Source organism: Rosa chinensis, chromosome 7 (assembly GCF_002994745.2).
Source record: "Rosa chinensis cultivar Old Blush chromosome 7, RchiOBHm-V2, whole genome shotgun sequence".
NCBI classification, from domain to species: Eukaryota; Viridiplantae; Streptophyta; class Magnoliopsida; order Rosales; family Rosaceae; genus Rosa; species Rosa chinensis.
The window spans coordinates 486,621-507,166 of NC_037094.1; the positions used below are offsets into that span (position 1 = coordinate 486,621).

The 20,546-nt window shown below is 38.1% G+C and overlaps 5 protein-coding genes across 12 annotated transcripts; all 5 read left to right on the top strand.

Annotated features, from left to right (window-relative positions):
• Window positions 1–738: 738 nt before the first annotated feature.
• On the top strand, window positions 739–4,180 carry LOC112175336 (bifunctional D-cysteine desulfhydrase/1-aminocyclopropane-1-carboxylate deaminase, mitochondrial). The gene is made up of 10 exons (XM_024313008.2): window positions 739–1,094; window positions 1,180–1,245; window positions 1,365–1,559; window positions 1,665–1,775; window positions 2,090–2,181; window positions 2,410–2,502; window positions 2,664–2,721; window positions 2,807–2,920; window positions 3,282–3,379; window positions 3,741–4,180. Exons 1-10 carry the CDS (start codon window positions 825–827, stop codon window positions 3,943–3,945), a joined length of 1,302 nt encoding a protein of 433 aa, XP_024168776.1. The 5' UTR covers window positions 739–824; the 3' UTR covers window positions 3,946–4,180.
• A 578-nt stretch (window positions 4,181–4,758) lies between these two features.
• LOC112175097 lies at window positions 4,759–8,140 on the top strand. 2 transcript variants are annotated; one of them, XM_024312764.2, is made up of 5 exons: window positions 4,759–5,070; window positions 5,185–5,659; window positions 5,849–5,909; window positions 6,597–6,671; window positions 6,790–8,140. In XM_024312764.2, exons 1-4 carry the CDS (start codon window positions 4,992–4,994, stop codon window positions 6,645–6,647), a joined length of 666 nt encoding a protein of 221 aa, XP_024168532.1. In that variant the 5' UTR covers window positions 4,759–4,991; the 3' UTR covers window positions 6,648–6,671; window positions 6,790–8,140. The 2 variants fall into 2 exon arrangements, with proteins under 2 accessions (XP_024168532.1, XP_024168531.1); XM_024312763.2 differs by having other exon boundaries at window positions 4,763–5,070; window positions 6,597–6,679.
• A 119-nt stretch (window positions 8,141–8,259) lies between these two features.
• LOC112175096 (glutamate decarboxylase 4) lies at window positions 8,260–11,583 on the top strand. Of its 2 annotated transcripts, none has more exons than XM_024312761.2 (6): window positions 8,260–8,472; window positions 8,634–8,838; window positions 9,797–9,997; window positions 10,203–10,671; window positions 10,827–10,879; window positions 10,968–11,583. In XM_024312761.2, exons 1-6 carry the CDS (start codon window positions 8,384–8,386, stop codon window positions 11,463–11,465), a joined length of 1,515 nt encoding a protein of 504 aa, XP_024168529.1. In that variant the 5' UTR covers window positions 8,260–8,383; the 3' UTR covers window positions 11,466–11,583. The 2 variants fall into 2 exon arrangements, with proteins under 2 accessions (XP_024168529.1, XP_040366078.1); XM_040510144.1 differs by lacking the exon at window positions 8,260–8,472 and adding an exon at window positions 8,974–9,039 and having other exon boundaries at window positions 8,705–8,838.
• Window positions 11,584–11,935: 352 nt separating this feature from the next.
• LOC112175095 (DNA polymerase epsilon subunit B) lies at window positions 11,936–18,567 on the top strand. Of its 6 annotated transcripts, none has more exons than XM_024312760.2 (14): window positions 11,941–12,204; window positions 14,593–14,835; window positions 14,914–15,079; window positions 15,180–15,336; window positions 15,427–15,558; window positions 15,817–15,894; window positions 16,288–16,392; window positions 16,521–16,601; window positions 16,701–16,828; window positions 16,923–17,017; window positions 17,123–17,222; window positions 17,383–17,497; window positions 17,630–17,740; window positions 17,950–18,106. In XM_024312760.2, exons 1-14 carry the CDS (start codon window positions 11,988–11,990, stop codon window positions 17,971–17,973), a joined length of 1,752 nt encoding a protein of 583 aa, XP_024168528.2. In that variant the 5' UTR covers window positions 11,941–11,987; the 3' UTR covers window positions 17,974–18,106. The 6 variants fall into 6 exon arrangements, with proteins under 6 accessions (XP_040367084.1, XP_024168528.2, XP_040367082.1 ...); XM_040511148.1 differs by lacking the exon at window positions 17,950–18,106 and adding an exon at window positions 18,120–18,567 and having other exon boundaries at window positions 11,948–12,204; XM_024312759.2 differs by lacking the exons at window positions 11,941–12,204; window positions 17,950–18,106 and adding exons at window positions 14,190–14,332; window positions 18,120–18,567 and having other exon boundaries at window positions 14,660–14,835.
• On the top strand, window positions 12,163–14,269 carry LOC112175094 (pentatricopeptide repeat-containing protein At1g73400, mitochondrial). Its single transcript, XM_024312757.2, has one exon. It carries the CDS (start codon window positions 12,278–12,280, stop codon window positions 13,973–13,975), a length of 1,698 nt encoding a protein of 565 aa, XP_024168525.1. The 5' UTR covers window positions 12,163–12,277; the 3' UTR covers window positions 13,976–14,269.
• Window positions 18,568–20,546: the final 1,979 nt, after the last annotated feature.

The following is a 20,546-nucleotide window of genomic DNA, read 5'->3' on the forward strand; positions in this document are numbered from 1 at the left end:
TTCTAACAAAAAATGACACCACCATTCTGAATTGTATTATTGAATAAATGAGCATTCATTTGAAGCAATTAAGTATGATACATCTTCGATATGTCTAACTTCGATATGTCGAATATGAAGAAAATAGTATGATTAATCGTTTAGCACACGTTAGTGGTACTATTTTAGTTAGATAAGGTTCCTATATATATATATATACACACATATACACACACACACAGAGGATGTCTTAGTTGATGACTATTGTATTTCTTTATACTTCTATAGTTGTGTAACTTTTTTTGTAAAACGATCACTTTCTTTCCCAAAGAATCTCGTGTTTCGAATCATTCATTGAAGTTAAGTACTACAAAATACCAATGAAATATAAGAAAGGTTACTTACTTACTCATCTAGTTGAGTTACTGCTCCTCGGTTGGAGAATTAATAAAATCATGAAAGACATTAGAGTTGACGTTATATTCCTTTTAAACACATTTTAAGAGAGGTAAATTGACAGACAAATTGAACTAAATTTTGCCTCTTCCTCGGTTGTCAAACATGTGTCCCTTCTACTCAATTCAAAATCATGTTTGATGACTTAAATATTTAATAAATACTCGATTTTTTTTTAAAATAAATATATTTATTATGGCGAACAGTATTTAATACGGATTTTTGATCTACCTAATAAATTAAAAATAAATTGTTTTCACTTTAAGAATAGGTGAAGTGAAAGAAGAAAACGACAAGGAAGAAATCAAGGTCTTGTGAGTATTCCGTCCCACCCAAAAAAACAAGGAAGAAAACGACAAGTTTTATAGAGCAGAGATGGGATAACCGAAATGTTGTGTTGCAGCGCCGGCTTCCGAATTCCTCCTCAGCTTACCAAAAACAAAGCCCTCCTCATTTTCCCTTCTCGCCCTGCTGCACTCACTCTCACCCAACCCAATAACAAACACAAACACAAAGCCTTTCAGATTCACTCACTAATGGAAGTGAACACTTCACACTCAAACTCAGGGCTGGACTTCCTCTCAAAGAAGCCATACTCACCTCCTTCTTGGGCATCCCACATAAGCCCCATCCCCTCTCACACCTTCTCTCTCGGTCACGTAATTACATATTTTCCAATTCCATTCTTCCTTTGCAAATTACTCATCATCACTGTTTGTACTGATTCCTACTTTTTTCTGTCAGCTTCCCACTCCAATCCACAAATGGAATCTTCCTAATTTGCCCAACAACACCGAGGTCTGGTTGAAGGTATTGAGTGTTAAAAGTAGCATATATGCAATCAATTGAAAAGGTTCGATGAATGTTTGATTTTTGCGGCTTTCTGCTGGTTTACGCTGACAGATTCAATGTTTGCAAATAATATCTAGCGCGATGATCTCTCGGGGATGCAGCTCAGCGGCAACAAAGTCCGGAAATTGGAATTCCTGATGGCAGATGCCGTCCAAAAGGGTGCTGATTGTATCATAACCATAGGGGGCATCCAAAGTAACCACTGTCGTGCAACTGCTGTGGCTGCAAAGTATCTCAATCTCGACTCTTATCTCATTTTACGTACCTCTAAGGTCAGTCTCACTCTCTTTTAAGTTTACTGATTGTTCAAAGTCGCTTGTTAAACAAGTTAAGTTTTGCTGTCTTTGCTTGATGGGTTTTTTTTTGCTGTCCTACAGGTTCTTGTGGATCAAGATCCCGGACTTACCGGAAACCTTTTGGTTGAGCGTTTAGTTGGAGCTCATATTGAATTGATTTCAAAAGAAGAGTATGCAAAAATTGGGAGTGTGGTATGTTTCTTGCCAGCAATGTCTTTTATAATGCCTATTGAGTCAGGTTTAACTAAGCATGCATTTTCTTTTAGTAAAATTATTATCTCAGGTTCAAGTCTGATGTTGAAACACTGCCCTTTGGCCAAATGATTCTTTGGATAGGAAAGTTATTATGAACTGCATATCTAAGTGATATGAGTGATTTAATGGGTCTTATTTGTGTAGCAACATGCTCATTCCTCATATTAAACAAGCTTATATTCTTTCACCGCTCAATATGAGGTTTAATGGGTCTTATTTGTGATTTAGTAATGTATTAAATTTGGTCACAGGCTCTTACTAATACCTTAAAGGAAAGATTGATAAAAGAAGGAAGAAGGCCATATGTCATTCCTGTTGGTGGATCAGACTCCCTCGGAACTTGGTGAGATTGGGTTTGCTTTTGCCTTTCTATTTAAACCTTAATGGACTTTTTTCTTTTCTTTTCCTAATGAGAATGGAGAACGGAAAGGCAAGGGTTGCCAGGTCTCAGTCTTGCTTAATGATTTTATGGTTTTATTTTTCTTGCTAATATAACATTCTTGTTCAAAGTTGACAGTAATAGCTTCCCTTTCTTTGACATTATCACATTGGTGTATTTGATTGTATTTAGGGGATATATTCAAGCAATTCGAGAGATTGAGCAGCAGCTTCACAGTGGGGCTGGCAAAGTAAAGTTTGATGATATTGTTGTAGCATGTGGAAGGTTCGGCTCTATGCTATCTCTTCCATAATTTCTATGGCGGGAGTATATCTTTGTGAAAACAATCAAGTTGATCATGATCATGAATGACATTATTTCCATCTGTTTTTTGTTGTCCGGTACTAGTTCATTTTATTTAATATATTTTCTATTGTTGATTCTAGTGGGGGTACAATTGCTGGTTTGTCATTGGGGTCTCGGCTGAGTTCATTGAAGGCAAAAGTATGAATCTCCTTTGTTGATTACTAGATTTTCAATATGCTGCTCTTGTCATGTCATGTAATTATTTGTTCATTCTGCTCTGCAGGTTCATGCATTCTCTGTCTGCGATGACCCTGATTACTTCTACGACTTTGTTCAAGGCCTACTTGATGGACTTAAAGCAGGCGTTGATTCACGTAATATTGTTAACATTCAAAATGTGAGTGTCAGAGCAGATCAGATTAGATTTTCCTTAATTTTTTTTCTTATATGGTCATGCTGTTGCGAGTGATGAGTACATTCATGGGTACTTTGACTTTTTAGGGTCTTATGTAGTTTTGAGGAATTTGTTGTGGTTGATTACAATTTTGAATGATTACTCTGAGGAACTGTAAAGATGAAAATAAAATCGTAGTTTGAAAATTCATGGTTTGTAATATATGTATGTTACCATTATAGATGTGATGCATCCTAAAACATGCATATGCATTCCATGCATCCACAAACAGAATGTACATCTAGATAACTTGTTTATAGTTCGAACTTGAAGTTGGGGTTGATTGTATATTATGGTCTGACAGGCCAAGGGTTTAGGGTATGCAATTAACACTGCTGAGGAGCTTACTTTTGTGAAGGAGATTGCCGCTACCACTGGGGTTATCTTGGATCCAGTTTACAGGTGTGTATCAGTGAAGTTTTCCAGTTTGTTGCTTCAGAAACCGTTGTGTGCATTTGATGAACTCTTATTATGTTTTATACTTCCTTTATGTTACAAAAAAATAAAAAATAAACAATTGTATACTTATCGATATATGAGAAGAAGGAATCTTATTTTATATATCCAACCCTGTTTCAGCACTTCTGTTATCTAGAATGATTGTATACTTATCAATATATGTTCCCTATTTCCTGAATACAAAATGTTAACTGTTTGTTCACTTAGAAAAATAAAATGAGTTTAAAAGAGTAGTTCCTAGGTTCGAGTTTATTGTCGAATGACAAGATGAAAGATTAATCAATTTTATGTCATCTGTTTTCAGTGGCAAAGCTGCTTATGGATTGCTGAAAGACATGGCTGAGAATCCAAAGAAGTGGGAAGGAAGAAAGATCCTCTTCATACACACAGGAGGGCTGCTCGGGTTGTTTGACAAGGTTGAGCAGATTGCTCCATCATTGGGAAAATACAGCCGGATGGATGTCTGCGAATCTGTTCCACGGAAGGATTGTATCGGGAAAATGTTCTAGTCTCTACTCTCTAGATATTAAGAATTATTGGATTAAATCTCCAATCCAATCCAAGTCCATACTGCTACAAATGATGATTAAGAAAATGGTTCTCATGTTAATAATAAATAAGAGTAATAGGAGGAGAGCTTCTAATGTATTATTTGTCAAGGATGGACTTTGTGGGAAACACTAGAATGAAACATCAGCATCATCAGTTATAATTTTATGATATTCGATAGCTTATTTGATGTAATATGTTAAGAGGATCGAAGTGGAAAGCTAAAGTAAATGCGATCAAGTAAAGAATATCAAATGTAGACCAACTTTATAGTAGTAAACTCTCTCTAGTTATAGACTAAATTAAGATTATGTCAATTTGCCTATGTGAAATTGGTCTAGATTGTAGGTGAATTTTTTATATATTTATGAGAGAAAAACTTTTGGCTATTGGATAAAATTATAGAAACAGCCTGCAAACACATGTCTTGCAATTCTTAAAAAAAGAAAAAGAAAAAAAAAACACATGTCTTGCATGTATAAGAACATTTCTCGAATAGAGAAAAAGAAGTAAAAGTTAGTGAAAAAAAAAAAAAAAAAAAATCCCAAACCGTGATGAAGTTATATGACAGTGGCCTAGTGGGTAGTTCATATGCAGATATGGGTTTGACTCTCTATGCAGAATGAGTAAGCAGATAATGTGTAGTTATCTTATCTGTAGAGTAAGTGGATTATATTTTTTTACTTCTTTTAATTTTGTGATTTATCATATTACTCCTACAATATTAAATGATCTCTTTATCCTTTCACACGTGTACTTTGATTGACAAAGTGATTGAGATTTGTTAGATGATTTATGGAATTGTATTTGTTATATACGTGATTTCAAATAATCATCATCTGTATCTTGAAATATCCCAATAAAAACAGTTTCAACAAAAGTAGGCATTGCTCGAAAGTCTCAATTTAATTTTGGCGTGGAATTTGAAAATTTCAAATTTCCCAAAAAAAACTTGCCGCGAGATTTTGGAGCCAAATTGGAGCCCCACTCTTTTAAAAGTTCGTTTATGTTTCCCGGTTTCCCTACCAGATTTCAACTCCACCGAAAGACCCACACACGCCGACGCCGACGCCGACTCAGATCTGGTAATTTATTTTCTTGATCTTTCCTTTTGAGTTTCGCAACTCTTCTTCTTCTTCTTCTTCTTCTTCTTCTTCTTCGGTTTCGAGTTTGAACCCGTTAGTGTTTAATTTTTGCAGAAAACATGTTAGTTCAGAGCTGTACTCCGAGTTCAGTTGAAGCAAGGAAACAGGATCTTTGCATTTCCGTACTTAAAACGTATAAGCTCCAAAAGATTTCCCTTCATAAAAGTTGTGCTGCTGCTGCTGTTCAAGTTTCCGGAATTGATGACTCTATTCAGTCGTGTAAGCTGTGTGGTAAATCCGAAAACGTATTGAATCTGTTACTTTGTGATCGTTGTGAGGAAGCGTTTCATGTGTCTTGCTGCAAACCCAGGGTGGTTTTGCCAATTGACGAGTGGTTTTGTCATTCCTGTGCAAAAATGTCGGAGATTAATTCCTTCTCCAAATCACGTACTATTAGTCAGGGGATTGGCCCATGTCAATTTGAATTCGGTCCAGTATTGGGTCCAATAGCAGCCATGATCAAGTACCCGGACCCATTTATTTCTAAGGTTCGAATTGGCGAAGCATATCAAGCCCAAGTTCCTGACTGGTGCGTTGAGATCTTGCTTCTTGTACATGTTTCTTTCTATATGGTTTGGCTTTTAACTCAAACTGCTGGAGTTGTTCTTGTGTTGCTCATCCGTTGGAAATTAGTACTATCTGTTGAATTAATTATTGGCTTTTGACTATTTCAACTTACTCTTCACTGTGCCATATATATTTGTTAACGTTGCTGCAGGGCTCCTCCCACTGAAGTCAAAACTGACAACGGGGGTTGTTCTGATTGTGCCGACTCTCAGGTGATGATCAATCTTTTAGGTGCTTACATCATTCTTTTATTGTCGCTCGCTCCAATAATTGCACTCTTGCATATATATCAATAAAATAGGACTCGGGCATTCTACAGGTCAAACTAGAATATAGAGTACTAGCTGTGTTGTTCCTTGCTTCTTACATAAGTTCCTTACAGAAGTATTCATAGTCAAACTAACCCACAGCTATGGATGGTAGAGAATGAATGATGAGAACATAAACCGCAACATATGAATTCATGCTTATTCTTGTATTAATCGGTGCATGCAGAATATATATATATATATATATATATATATATATATTTCTTGGTTGTATTTCAGCTCTTTTGATAGATTATGAATTATTGGATTCAACCATATATTAGGAAAGTTTCAGCTGTATCATCTGTATTAGATAATGATCATTCAAATACTTTCTCAGGTGCGGTGCAAAATTCACTAACCTAATAGTTATGAGCAATGCAAGCACGAAAATCATAAAACAGTAGCTTGATTGATTTGTTTGAATTGAAGTAGCAATTTGTTGATGTGATTTTGTATCTTAAACTAGTGCCTTTTCTTCTTATCTGGTTATCTGGATTTATTCCTGTCATTTTGTTTACACTAGTATTTTGTTTCTGTGGCCTTAGAGTTGTAGCTCATATTACTGTTTCTTTTTACATTGCTGTGTAGTTGAAATCACATACTGCTTCTAGAAAGAGAAAACAAGAGTTTTCATCATAAACTGGTGGAGAAGTCTAAATAAACGTCAGTGAGTATGTATCGATCTGTCTTCTATTTCTTGTCAATATACTTCATCAGTTGGAATGTTTCTTACAATTTAGCTAGGTCACTTATATGAATGACTTTTCTCTTGTTTGTCCAGTTTGACACATTCATATACCGATCAGACTGATAACAATAAAGGGACGGACTTGGTTTACGATTTGCAACTGAAAACTTAATTCGTCTGTATCTACCTGTGCTTCTGAATCCTACTCGCTTATCCAGTTTTGAGCCCGTAGCATTGATTAGTATGATACCCTTAATTAATGCATGCAGTTGCCTTGCCTACTTTCCCTATCTCTATGCCCCTTAGCCTTCAAATTGCTTATCCAGTTTTGAGCTTAACATTTAGCATGATACCTCTAGTGCGCCTAGTTTGCTCCATCCTTTTGGCTACCTAGCCCCACCGAGCTAGCTCACTCAATCGCCATCATCATCATCTTCGTTTCTTCCTCCCATTTCAATCCTTATTCGGTGGTTGTACTGACTCCCATTTCAATCCTTTAATTTCCTCATTAATCAGTACTGGTTGTTGTGATCGTCATGCTCTTCGCAATTGCAAACAGAGTGACTGGTACGTTTGACCCCCACTATCAAGCATCAACCGAACTAGTAGTGCCTGCAACAGCAAGCTCACTACAAAGTGCATTTCAACTGTGGGTCAACAAGTCATCAACCACCACACACAAGTGATCTCACAATGATAGAGCTGGAGAAGTGGTGAGTACACGTTCAAAGAGTCATATTTGCATCCCCCGGTCAACTTCAATATCGTGTTTTTCATAGAATTATTCACTTTTGTTTATTGCTTAATTTCCGTTGGCAAATCTAAAAGCAAAGTCACTTGTTTCTTTCGCTTTCGACCCATATTATCCTTCTGTACAACTAGGCATATTACTGGCAATCCTATCCCATTGTGGGGGCCATTACTTGATTTGTATTGTATTACATGACCAACCAATAGAGTTTCTGCTGATCATTCCGTCGTTGGATGGATCCAACTTATTCAACAACGGGCAAATTATATAGTAACGTTTTCTGACAAAACAAAAGGATCAGATAGGAAAGAAGGTTCATATGTCACTAATATGAGCGAAAAGTAGCGTCTAAATTATTTTCATAACTTTAGTTTTTTAGCTTAATTTAGCATAATTTATACCGTGTAAAAAGCAACCCAAATGATGAATTTTAAAACAGAAATTTATTTTAAAAATTATATTATTAAATTACTGTTTATAAAAGTTGGTAAACAATAATAGCTTTCATAAATTAAAAATTGCGGCTGTTTTTAAATTAATCTCAGTTCTCCCAAATTACTGAATTAGACCTTAATCTGGTTGAAACCGGTATGTATGGAAAAAAAAAACCACTGAATTAGCCGTGTGTTAAGGCCCATAGCCCATTGGAAAACAAAGGAAAAGAGGACGGTCGGCAGCGTAGGCCAAAATAATGCATGAGTGATGGGGCCACTCTGCCTGCCTAATCCGTGTACGTGTCCCTCTTCCTTCCGCGTAAAGCTTTTTAAATTGTTTTTCAACTTGCTTCTCATGAATTCTCTCTCGAATCCTCTCCTCCTCCCATAAAGTTTGATATAAATTAAATGCCCAAAAAACAACCAACAGCATCATTCCTCACTATTTTCTCACTACCCACCTCCTTATCCTTCTCTTCGACTATTTGAGAAAGAAAGAAACATGGTGATCTCGACGACCGCCGGTGATCGTGCAGATCACTTTCTGGACTGTACCTTTGCTTCCAGATATGTGCGCAATCCCGTCCCCAAGTAATTAAGTCTATCTTCACCGATCCGGTTTTTTATTTATTTATTTTTTTTTAGCTAGCATGCTGCTTTAGTGATCGATCAGTTCATGTAGATCGATGCAGAGAATTTGCATGTGTTTAGCTTAATTCTCAAAACCTTAAGAAATGAATGAATGAATGCAGGTTCATGATGCCGGCGACCTCACAACCCAAAGAAGCAGCTTATCAGATAATAAACGATGAGCTTATGCTGGATGGGGCTCCAAGACTCAACTTGGCCTCATTCGTGACCACCTGGATGGAGCCGGAATGCGATAAACTCATGATGGCCTCTATGAACAAAAACTATGTTGACATGGATGAGTACCCGGTCACCACTGAACTTCAGGTACTACTCGATCGATCATCGATCTCCCGCCCTAGACCTTCTATCGAGCTCCATTACTCATCCATCCTCTTCTTTAATTACACTAAATCATATCTCCAATTTTACTTACGTATTATATACATGTTACTGATCTAGATTCGAGATCTGGGAGAGGGGATCATTAAGAATTCAAGATGACTGAGAATGCCGTTTATTGATATTGTAAGGCACGATGACATTTATTATAGTATCGTGATAGAGTAGCCAAACTTTCACGGACGTGAATTCGAAGCTTTGACTGTGGCATCAAATGGTTTTTAATTTTGTGGACTCTGTGAGACGTGGCCTAACATTACAGCATCCACCCAAAAGCAGATTACGTGGTCTATATATATATATATATATGCAGCTCAAATAATGGCAATATATTAAGATTTATATTTAGCATTACATTATCTTTTTATCGAGTATCGACCAAACTAAAAGAAAATATCTCCTTGGGAATCTGGAGTCTGGACGGTAGCTAGTTTCAGATGCCACAAACTGACATAAATTACAGTCATGAATTTAGATGCATGCAACTACATACAGACATAGATACAGAGCAAATTATAAATCAATATAGTTTGGGAGACTTGTAGAGTTGTAGGTCAATTAGGAAGTTTTACAAGGACAAGGGAAAGAGTAAATAAAAGTAACTTAGTTCATGAAGGAAGCTTTATATTCCCTTGGATTCCTCAGTTTTGTAGGCAATCAGATTTTTATTAACCCTCATGATAAATGTTTAACTACATTGTTATACACTTATATGTAACCCAAAAGACAAAGAAATAGTAGAAGATTTTCATGCCTTGAGTCGTTCTATGGTCACTACTCACGCACAACAGTTCTAGTTAATCTTGTGATGAAATTTGATTTCGTATTGATTATGATATATAGCTTGTTATACTCTCATATAATCCTTTCTTCCTCCATGTAGAATCGCTGTGTGAATATGATCGCCAACCTTTTCAATGCTCCCATCGGAGCAGCTGAAACTGCTGTTGGCGTGGGGACGGTAGGATCTTCAGAGGCAATTATGCTGGCTGGCCTAGCTTTTAAAAGAAAATGGCAGCACAGGAGGAAATTAGAAGGCAAACCCTACGACAAGCCCAACATTGTCACTGGAGCTAATGTGCAGGTCTGAATTCTTAATTTCTCTGGTGCTTGATGAATATATGTACTTCTTTCTCATGAAGTATCATGACCTTTTTAATTTGAATTAAACACTAGTGAACCTGTTGCCATTGCCAAATCATACTTAGTTTGCTTGAAGATAATGGCTAAATGGTTATCTCTTTGTGTGCCCATTTGATGCATATATAGTGTTTCTTCAAACTATACAGGTTTGCTGGGAAAAGTTTGCTAGGTATTTTGAGGTTGAACTGAAGGAGGTAAAGCTATCAGAGGGATACTATGTGATGGACCCTGTCAAAGCAGTTGAGATGGTTGATGAGAACACTATCTGTGTTGCAGCTATTCTAGGTTCAACCCTGACGGGAGAGTTTGAGGATGTGAAGCTCCTTAATGATCTTCTTATTAAGAAGAATAAGGAGACAGGATGGGAAACTCCTATTCATGTTGATGCTGCCAGTGGAGGCTTTATAGCGCCGTTCCTTTATCCTGAACTTGAGTGGGACTTCCGTTTGCCATTAGTCAAGAGTATCAATGTAAGTGGCCACAAGTATGGCCTTGTATATGCTGGTGTTGGATGGGTTGTGTGGAGGAGTAAAGAGGACTTGCCCGACGAGCTTGTGTTTCACATCAATTATCTTGGATCTGATCAACCAACTTTCACCCTCAACTTTTCCAAAGGTATTACTTGCATACTGAAACACTGTAAAATTGACAGTAATTACTAATTAGTAATCAATGAAGAACTATTTTGGATATGACTAATGTAAATTTGCTCATTTGCAAGCATGCTTTGTTAATTAACAAGTCTTCAACTTAATTCTGTTATGTGGCAGGGTCTAGCCAAATAATTGCTCAGTATTATCAGTTTATACGACTGGGATTTGAGGTAACTTTAGCAAGATTGTTCTTGGTGTGATTTGTTCTGTTATAGTGTTCTGTTTTGCAATTAATATCTTTTTTCCCTATTATTGTAGGGTTACAAAAATGTAATGGAAAACTGCATGGACAATACAAGAGCACTGAAAGAAGGACTAGAGAAAACAGGGCGGTTTGAAATTCTGTCCAAAGACATAGGAGTGCCCCTGGTGGCTTTCAAACTAAAAGACAGCAGCAAGCACACTGTGTTTGAGATAGCTGATAGTTTGAGAAAGTTTGGATGGATAGTTCCAGCCTACACTATGCCAGCCAATGCAGAACATATTGCTGTTCTTCGTGTGGTTGTTAGGGAGGATTTTAGCCGGAGCTTGGCGGAGAGACTCCTCTCAGACATCGACAAGGTTTTGAACGAAATCGACACACTGCCAAGCCGCGTGTCTATGAAAGCTGCACATGTGACACCTACTGTCGATGAAGGAGTCAATGCCAGTGAAGGGATGGTAAAGCCTGGTAAGAAAAGTGTAGAGGAAATTCAAAGAGAGGTAGCAACATATTGGAGGAACCTTGTGGAAAGAAAGAGAACAGGTGTATGCTAGGCTTCCAATGATGATCTATGTGTGCTTGCTTCATTGTACTTGTTATGTTTGCTTTCTGTAATAAGGACTGAATGAATAGCCATATATATATATTCTCAGAGAGGTTTTGTTCTTGTAATAGTGTGTGTTTCCCCAATGCGTTGTAATCTTATTGGTTATTAATGAATTTTATTTATTTAAAAAAAAAAAATAGTATCTGTTTAAATAAGGTTGTTTATCTCAGAAAGTTTCTGGTCAAATTCTTGCATTTAGATCCAACAGACAAATGCTTCTCTGTTTTTTATGGTCATGCGACAAATGCTTCTCTCTGCAGCAATGTAAGAATGGATTACTCTTCTTTTGGTCTGAATATTCAAACTTCTAAATCAAGTCTCTAAAACACAGTGAAAATCCTGGACTATTATCTCAATTCCAACCATGCAAATTAATTCTTCCAAATTCAAGTATCTCTATGTTCAAGATTCCAACTTAGTTGCAGTTGCTAGCTCCCGAACCTGAAGAGCTATCCATTGATAATCCAAAATGCCCTTTGCCAGGACTATGGATTTAGTTCTTCTAGTTAGGCTAGGCCCATTGGGCCTCTATGACCCAAAGAAAAAACTTGGACCCGTTCATGATCGTAAGCGACCACGGTTGTTTCTCTCAAACTGGCATTGCGTCCTTGTGTTTGGTCATTTTCAGCTTCTGCTATTAGTTCACCGACTCAGGGACACAAGTAGCAGACTCATCCCAATACCTGGTAATCCTTCTTCTCCTCCTTTCCTTTTTCTCAAATGGGTCTTTCAGATTAAACTAATCCCAACAACAACAACATGCGCAATCGATCTCTTACAACTTCTATTGCTTCCTTGAGAAGCCTATGCTTCGCCCAGAGCCCTGTGTCTTATATATATGAATATGTTAGGCCCCCAATCGAACCCATCTCGCATCTTCCAAAATACAACCCATTATTCCCATGTTTACCCGCCCCTTCTTCCAATTTGTTCAGATTAGCGCAACCCTCTCTGCGTCTTTTTTGTTCGGAGAGTGTTACAGTGGGTCAAAGTTTTGAATGTGTTGGGAGTGGTAATGCTTTAGAAGGTGATGTCGATAAGCTTTTCGAGATTATTACGGATAATGCCCAGCCACATTGTGATATGGAGAAAGCTCTCAACCTAGCTGGTGTACCATTGACTACTGATTTGGTTGTTCAGGTGCTTCATAGGTTTCGTTTCGAGGAGAAACTAGCTTTTAGGTTTTTCATGTGGGCGGGCCAAAAGGAAAACTATGATCATGAAGCTCAGGCGTATAATGAGATGATTGATATATTGTCGAGTACCAAGTACAAGGTGAAGCAGTTCCGAATTGTTTGTGATTTACTGGATTATATGAAGAGGCATAACAAGAGTAAGGTTCCTGTTGAGGTTCTCATAACAATTTTGAAGCAGTACACGGAGAAGCATCTGACCTATCTGCAGAAATTTGCCAAGAAGAAGAAGATAAGGGTGAAGACGCAGCCGGAGATCAATGCCTTGAACTTTCTATTGGATGCCCTGTGCAAGTGCAGTCTCGTACAGGATGCCGAACTGATGTTAAAGAGGGTGAAGAAAAATATCAAGCCTGATGCGAATACATACAACATTTTGTTTTTCGGTTGGTGTAGAGTTAGGAATCCGAGTAGAGGAATGAGGTTACTGGAAGAGATGATTGAAGTGGGTCACACGCCTGATAATTTCACTTACACTACTGCCATTGATGCCTTTTGCAAAGCAGGGATGGTTACCGAGGCAGCTGAACTTTTTGAGTTCATGAGAACAAAAGGTTGTACAATTTCTTCTCCTACTGCAAAAACTTATGCAATCATGATTGTGGCGCTTGTGGAGAATGACAGAATGGAGGAGTGCTTCAAACTTCTGGGACATATGATAAGTAGTGGCTGCCTTCCTGATGTTTCTACATACAAGGAACTACTCGAAGGGATGTGTTTGGCTGGAAAGGTCGAGGAGGCCTACAAGTTCTTGCAGGAGATGGGAAACAAAGGTTACCCTCCCGATATAGTTACTTATAATTGTTTTCTAAAGGTGCTATGTGAGAATAAAAAGGGTGATGAGGCACTGAAGCTTTACGGGAGAATGATAGATATAGGTTGTATGCCTAGTGTGCAGACTTATAATATGTTGATTTCAATGTACTTTGAGATGGGTGATCCTGATGGGGCATTTGAGACTTGGCATGAGATGGATAAGAGGGGCTGTGCACAGGACACTGATACTTATTGCATGATGATTGAAGGGCTTTTCGGTTGCAATAAAGTGGAAGATGCGTGTTGTCTCTTGGAGGATGTGGTGAACAAGGGAATGAAATTGCCATATACCAAGTTTGACTCCTTTCTAATGCAGCTTTCTGTGATTGGTGATCTTCAAGCCATCCACAGACTTTCGGAGCATATGAGAAGGTTCTATAATCCTTCTATGGCAAGACGCTTTGCATTGAACCAGAAGCGGAGGAGCATTAGTCTGAGGGAGCACTAATAACATTACTGCTAAAGAAGGGAATGGGCTGAAGGAGCCAAAAGCACATGAGCAATTTGAGAAGAATTTGATGCTGGAGTGAATGTGGTTTTTTTTGTTGCAATTAACAAGGAGTAAGTTCGGCTGAGGTCAAATGTTAAATGTTTCAGAGTTCATTCCTACATGAACGGGAAATATGGAAGCAGGCTTTGTAGAGCTGCTAGGAGAGAGTGAATCTATGTAATTGTCACAACTAGAAGCCAAATTTTGGTGAGCAGAAATCAGAAATCCAAGCTCATGAGTGATTCGATTTTAGTTCCAGTGATGATTGATATAGTCTAGTATAGAGGTGAAGAGAAGACATACAGAGCAGAATTGGTAAGAAGCGAGGCAAATCATAGTCTTCTAGGCAAGTTATGGTTTACTGCTTAGATCTGGGTGAAAAAAGGTTAATTGTGATAAAATGGTTTTCCTAATTAATAAATTAATTGTGAAGCAAGCAGTAGAACTAATAAGAGTTAACAAAAAATCACCATGCAGTCATTTCTGACCTGCCGAGAGCAGTAACAAATCCATTTCATCCTAGTTAAATTCCTCTATTATTGAAATATTTTATTCTCTTTTTCCCGCTCTTTTAGTAAGGAATTTTCCCGCCAAAACCCCCCAAAGCCCACACCTTTTTGCAATTGGATTGGATTGGATCAGAGAGAGAGAGAGAGAGATGACGACGAGGAAGAAGGTGCAGAAGAAGTGCAAAATCAGAGGCTTCACTCTTAAAGTCGACGCGCTCGAAGAGATTCTATCCTTCGTCTCCCGATTCGACGATTCCGACCCCGACGGCGCCATCGATGTCGTCCTCGAGCAGCTCCAGCTCCAACCCCGTAAGTTCTTCACCTTCGATCTATTCAACCTTCAGTCTTTTCCATTTTTAACAGAATCTGTGTGTTTCGATATGGCAGTTAAGTCTTCCATAATCGACAAGCAGACGGTCCAGAGCGTCGTCAGCATTTTATTACAGGCTGACACCGCCGTAGGCGACGAAACCCTAGGTGGTGGTTTGGGCGTATGTGACGCCTTCTTGGTCCCAAAGTTCCGATATGATCCGATCAAGAAGATTTTCTACAAGTATGCTTCCTTTTCGTTTTTTCTTTGCCAAGCAATTGTTGATCTGTAGGTCTGTATTCGTTGAAAGAACTAAGAACTAATTTTGCTTTGTGATTGTTAGGCCTAGTGAGATCCAGCCGCCGATTCATGGAAATGCGTCCGCGAAAGCGGCTCTGTATAAGGATAGGTTTCTCTTGATCTCCCAGAGGCTCTCTCGCCATCAGCATTTTGCCAAACGAGCCTTTGATTCTGAAATGTCTGATTTCGGAAGCTGTGAGGTACTCAGATTTTCGTTTATTTGACTAATTGGATTCATGTGCCCCCGATTTTGAATTAAATCGCTTTTTTTTATATTATGTGCTGGGCAGATATCTCAAATTCAGTCTCTGGTTGGACAAACTGGAAGGAGATGGGTGATGGGTTTGATATCACAGTTGGAAGATGGTCATTTTTACCTGGAAGACCTTACTGCATCAGTGGAAATCAACTTATCCAATGCAATATCCTTTACTGACTCTCTTCGTTAATAAGCTCATGGTTGTCTTGTAGAGACTTTCTTGTTTATTCATGAATACTTGATGAAAAATGTCTAACCTTTGGATGATTAAATAGTGCCAATTTGATTTCATGAAGCGGATTGATTCTTTATTGTCATGATAGTGGTTCCGTAGGTTATAACAATCCATGAACTCGTATTAATCTAGACTTGAGGCTCAGTCAAACCAAAAACAGTGATCATTTTCCTTGACAATACATACAAGATAACTACAGGATTCTTTACAGAGAACACAATGGTTGTTGCAGAAGGCGAGATGCTTTTAGAAGGTGTTTTTCAGGTCAGCAGACATTCTTTTGATTCTTGAAAAAATTGCACATGCTTTTACCAGAATCAAGTTCGGAAACATCACTTCAAGTTCGGAAACATCACTTTTGCTATCTTCTGATTCTCAAGGAAAGATATGCTTCAGTTGTTCAGTGTTATTTGTTTTCGATTTGTTTGTTTTAAACTATTTAGATAGGTGAATTTCCTGTGCTACGCCATTTGGCTAATCCAAAATAGGTAGTTCCATTTAAGGCTGTATTAGGCATCATACTGCTAACCTTTTTGGAGTGACAAAAGTAATAAGATATATTTATGAGAGGTAATTGCTTTACTGGATTCATGTTTTGAAGACATACATACCAAAAGATATCTTCTAAGGCTTGCTAACACTTGTTTTGTGATGAAGGTTATTACTTGTGGATTTCCTCCATTAGAGGACAGAGACATGTCAGTCAAATTGCTTGCAGGACATGACTTCTTTGGTGGTGGTATACTAACAAAAGAAGAGACAGTATCCTAAAATTTCTTAGTCTTTTCTGATAATTTAAATCTTGAATGTATTGCCACAATATTATTGAGCTTTACAGACTAGCCAAAAATATTATGAATATAAAGTAGTTTCCCATACATTTCAAACAGCTCAGACTTTCAGAACTGGAAAAGAGAGCAGTTAATGACATGTTTGTCATACTCTCTGACATTTGGCTGGACAGTGAAGAGGTAGTTAACATTTTTCTTCTCCGGGAAAAAAAAAAATATTATCAAGTTTTTTCTCACAGTAGCTTGACATATGTTCTTGTTCTTTCCTTGTTTGAGAAGGCTATGGGAAAGCTAGAGAGGATCCTTGATGGTTACGAGAACCAGGAAGTGGTACCTTCCTTATTTGTGTTTATGGGAAATTTTAGTTCTCACCCTTGCAACCTTTCCTTCCGCCCCTCTAGTCTCAGGTGAGGAATTGTTGATAAGATTTATTTTGTTGATTTGAAAACAATCTTTTCTCTCACATGAGGAGGAACAATAGTGAGCAAACTAGCTGTACAGGTTGCAGTTTGGCAAGCTAGGACAAATGATTGCAGCCCATCAACAGCTAACAAAGCGTAGCCGTTTTCTGTTTATCCCAGGTCCTGATGACCCAGGTATATCGCACTTTCTCTGTTAAGATTCTCCACCAAAAAAATATATATATATTCCTTTGAAAATGTGCATACTGTAAGAAATCTTTGCTTTTTGATAAATTTCAGGTCCTTCGAAAGTTCTACCCAGATGTGCTTTACCAAAATATATAACAGAAGAGCTTCAAAAACACATACCAAATGCCATGTTTTCAAGTAATCCTTGCAGGTATGTTTATTTACTTTGATCAAGGATCAGTTGTAATATTAACAAGGACAAGTTCAATATATAATATTGTAAGATGAAATGCTCCTCTGAGTACCCCTCTCTGGGTCTTTAGATCACTTTCTGTAGAAAGAAAATAATTTTACTCTTTATCTCAACGCAGAATAAAGTTCTATACCCAAGAGCTTGTATTTTTTCGTCAGGATTTACTGTACAGAATGCGCCGTTCGTGCCTGATCCCCCCTTCTACAGAAGAAACTGATGATCCCTTTGAGCATGTAATTTCTCTTTTGAGCCATCTCTCCCCTTTGTCTACCATCTCTTTCTCTTCATATATCCCTATAATCTTGTTCTGAATTGTGTTTAATAATTGACAAAACTAACCAGTTCTCAATTTTCTTTTTTCACAGCTTGTTGCTACAATAACCCATCAAAGCCATCTATGCCCACTCCCTCTTATTGTACAACCCATTATCTGGAATTATGATCACTCACTCTATCTCTATCCAACTCCACATACGGTACGTAGTACTAATACCATTATTCTCCATTTGCCAATGTTTTATACTTTTACTGTTGGGGAACTTGCTTTTTGCCTCCCTTTTACTTGGAGCTCCTCCATAGTAAAGCCATGTGGAAGCTGTTGTTTCTTTGTTTCTTTCTTCTTTTAATGTTTTTCTCTCTCTTTTCTTCGCTTTGAATGGAACTGCTTCATTTATTGGGCGGCCAGGTTTTTCGGAGAGTGGAGACTTAATTTTTAACTGCCAATTGGCTCCTATTTTGAAAAATTTGAGCGTTGAAAGACACTAATACTTGATTGCTGACTTAACCAGAACTGCAATGAAAGGGTCTCGACAGAAATGGTCTAAGATCTTTTTATCCTTCAATGTTCTTGTGCAGATAGTTTTGGGTGACAGAAGTGAGCAGAAGGCTTTCAAATACACAGGAATCACTTGTTTTAATCCTGGTTCCTTCTCAAGAGAGGGCACATTTGTGGCATATTATCCTTGTACTCAGGAAGTTGAATTGTCAGCCTTAGAGGATTCTGATTCGATGCAGTAACAGGAAGCTTTAAATCAGCTCGGCAGGAGTGCAGGACACATATTCTCTATTTGCACTTTTGCAGAGTTGTAACCTATAGTAGGAACTTGGTTCACCAAACAAATTTCTTTTCTGAAGCCCCATTACTTGAAGGCTTGCACTTCTGTTGTACAGGTTACTAGGAATGTTATTACTATTTTTGGTTACAACTAGGAATTTCATTATTGATTGAGAGTTTCTCTTTTGAAATCTAGAGGAGATAAAGTTGTAATTGAAAACTATTTGATATAAAACTAATTTGATGCAACTCTGTTCCTTGCCTTGTTTTTTCTTTTGAAGAAAGTTATTAGACTGGGTGCTTTTTAACAAAGTTCTTAAATCAATTTATTTTCTCATTCCTAAGTGATTTTTTTTTTTTGTTTCTCAGTGCTTATAATGACTCTATAACATCATAAGAACCTGTTGGTTAAAAACTTGAGACATGTTTCAAATATCTTATTGTTTTAGAGAAACTGAATTTGGGAGGAATTTGCTGTGTATTCTCATTGATAATAGGAGCCTCTTTATATAAAGGATTACAATGCATAGAATCTCAATCATACAAGGAAAGTAATTCTACATTGATTAGGATTTTAGATCCTTCTAATTAAATCCTATTACCACTAGGTCAAGTAACCTAGAGTTTGGGCTAAATACAAATTAGGTTTTCCTTGAACACTCCCCCTTGTGTTGCCCAAACGCGGTGCTTCTCTCGTTGCCTCGTTAAAAACCTTGCCGAGTAACAAAAACCCAGTGGGACAAAAATAACCTCGGTCGAAGGGGAAAAAGAGCACAACATACCCTTCACGATTCGAGACGAACATGTAGACATCTCCCCCTGATGTCTGCACCTCCCCCTGATGACTACGATCATGGGAGTTCAGATAATTTCCGCAAGCCAATTCTTGCCACATGTTTCTCGAACGTGGTATTGGGCAATGACTTAGTAAACAAGTCTGCCTCACTGTCCTCAGATCGAACCTAGTTCACTTTGATCTCGAGGAGTGTCTGTTGTTGCTGATTATGCTTGGTGTTGTCGCTTTTGATGTAGCCTTGCCTCATTTGTTCAAAACAAGTAGCATTATCCTAAATGCTCGTAGGCTCATCTGTGGTAGACTTCAGACCACAATTGTTCGAACATGCGTAACTATGGATCCAATCCATATACATTCACGAACCACTTCGTAAAGAGCAATGATCTCTACATTGTTCGAAGATATAGCGACTACGGTCTGTTCTGTAGACCTCCAAGATATCACGGTCTTTTCCCATGGTGAACACTTAACCAGTTTGGGAATGACTATTGTGTGGGTCAAAGAGTTACCCAACATCAGCAAAACCTTCCAAAACACATGTCGTTTTGGGATGGGGATAGAGAACGCAGGCCAGCGTTGGCGGCGTTTCTGGTGTGTGATGGGTCCGAATCCATCATCTCTCTATAGGGATAGAATAAGCCTATATCAATCGTACATCTCAAGTACTGAAGGATATCTTTTACACCAATCTAATGGCGTCGCGTTGGCGCAGAGCTATATCTTAGCTAACAAGTTCACAACATATGAGATGTCTGGTCTTGTGCATTGGCATAAGTACAATAATGCGCCTATTGTACTAGGTAAGGCATTTCTGCCTCTAGCACATCTTCGTCATCATCCTTTCGATGAAGAGGATCCTTTTCAGGATCAAGACTACGGACGATCATGGGGGTGCTTGAAGGCTTGACCTTGTCAAAATGCCTAAGCATCTATCGACACGATGCTCAAGTTCCAAACCGAGACATAATCGTGTTCTCCCAAAATCCTTCATCTCAAACTCGGATTTCAAGTGTTCAGCGGTTTCCCTTAACTCTTTAAAGACTTCTAATGAAGATCATGTCCAACATGAACCGCGATAGAATCCGAAACTTGTTATAGAAACGCGTGGGCATATCCCTTCCCAATCAAGTAGTCACTTTAGTGAGCGTTTCAACCTTATTGTAAACGCACTTTGTGGTCTAGAGCCTCTTGACTTGGGTAAATGAAGTTTGCCATGAACCTTCATGTATATTCCGTATCTAGATCCCTATAGAGATACGTAGTGACCATATTTGTAAGCTGCATGTTCAGTTATTCGGAAACTACCAAACTGAAAAGGTAGTGGAGTGCAATGACATCCATTACGAGAGAATATGTCTCATCGTAGTCGATTCCAGGGCGTTTTGTGTGAAGCCTTGCGCCATAAGGCGAGATTACCATCTCTTTTTCTCAT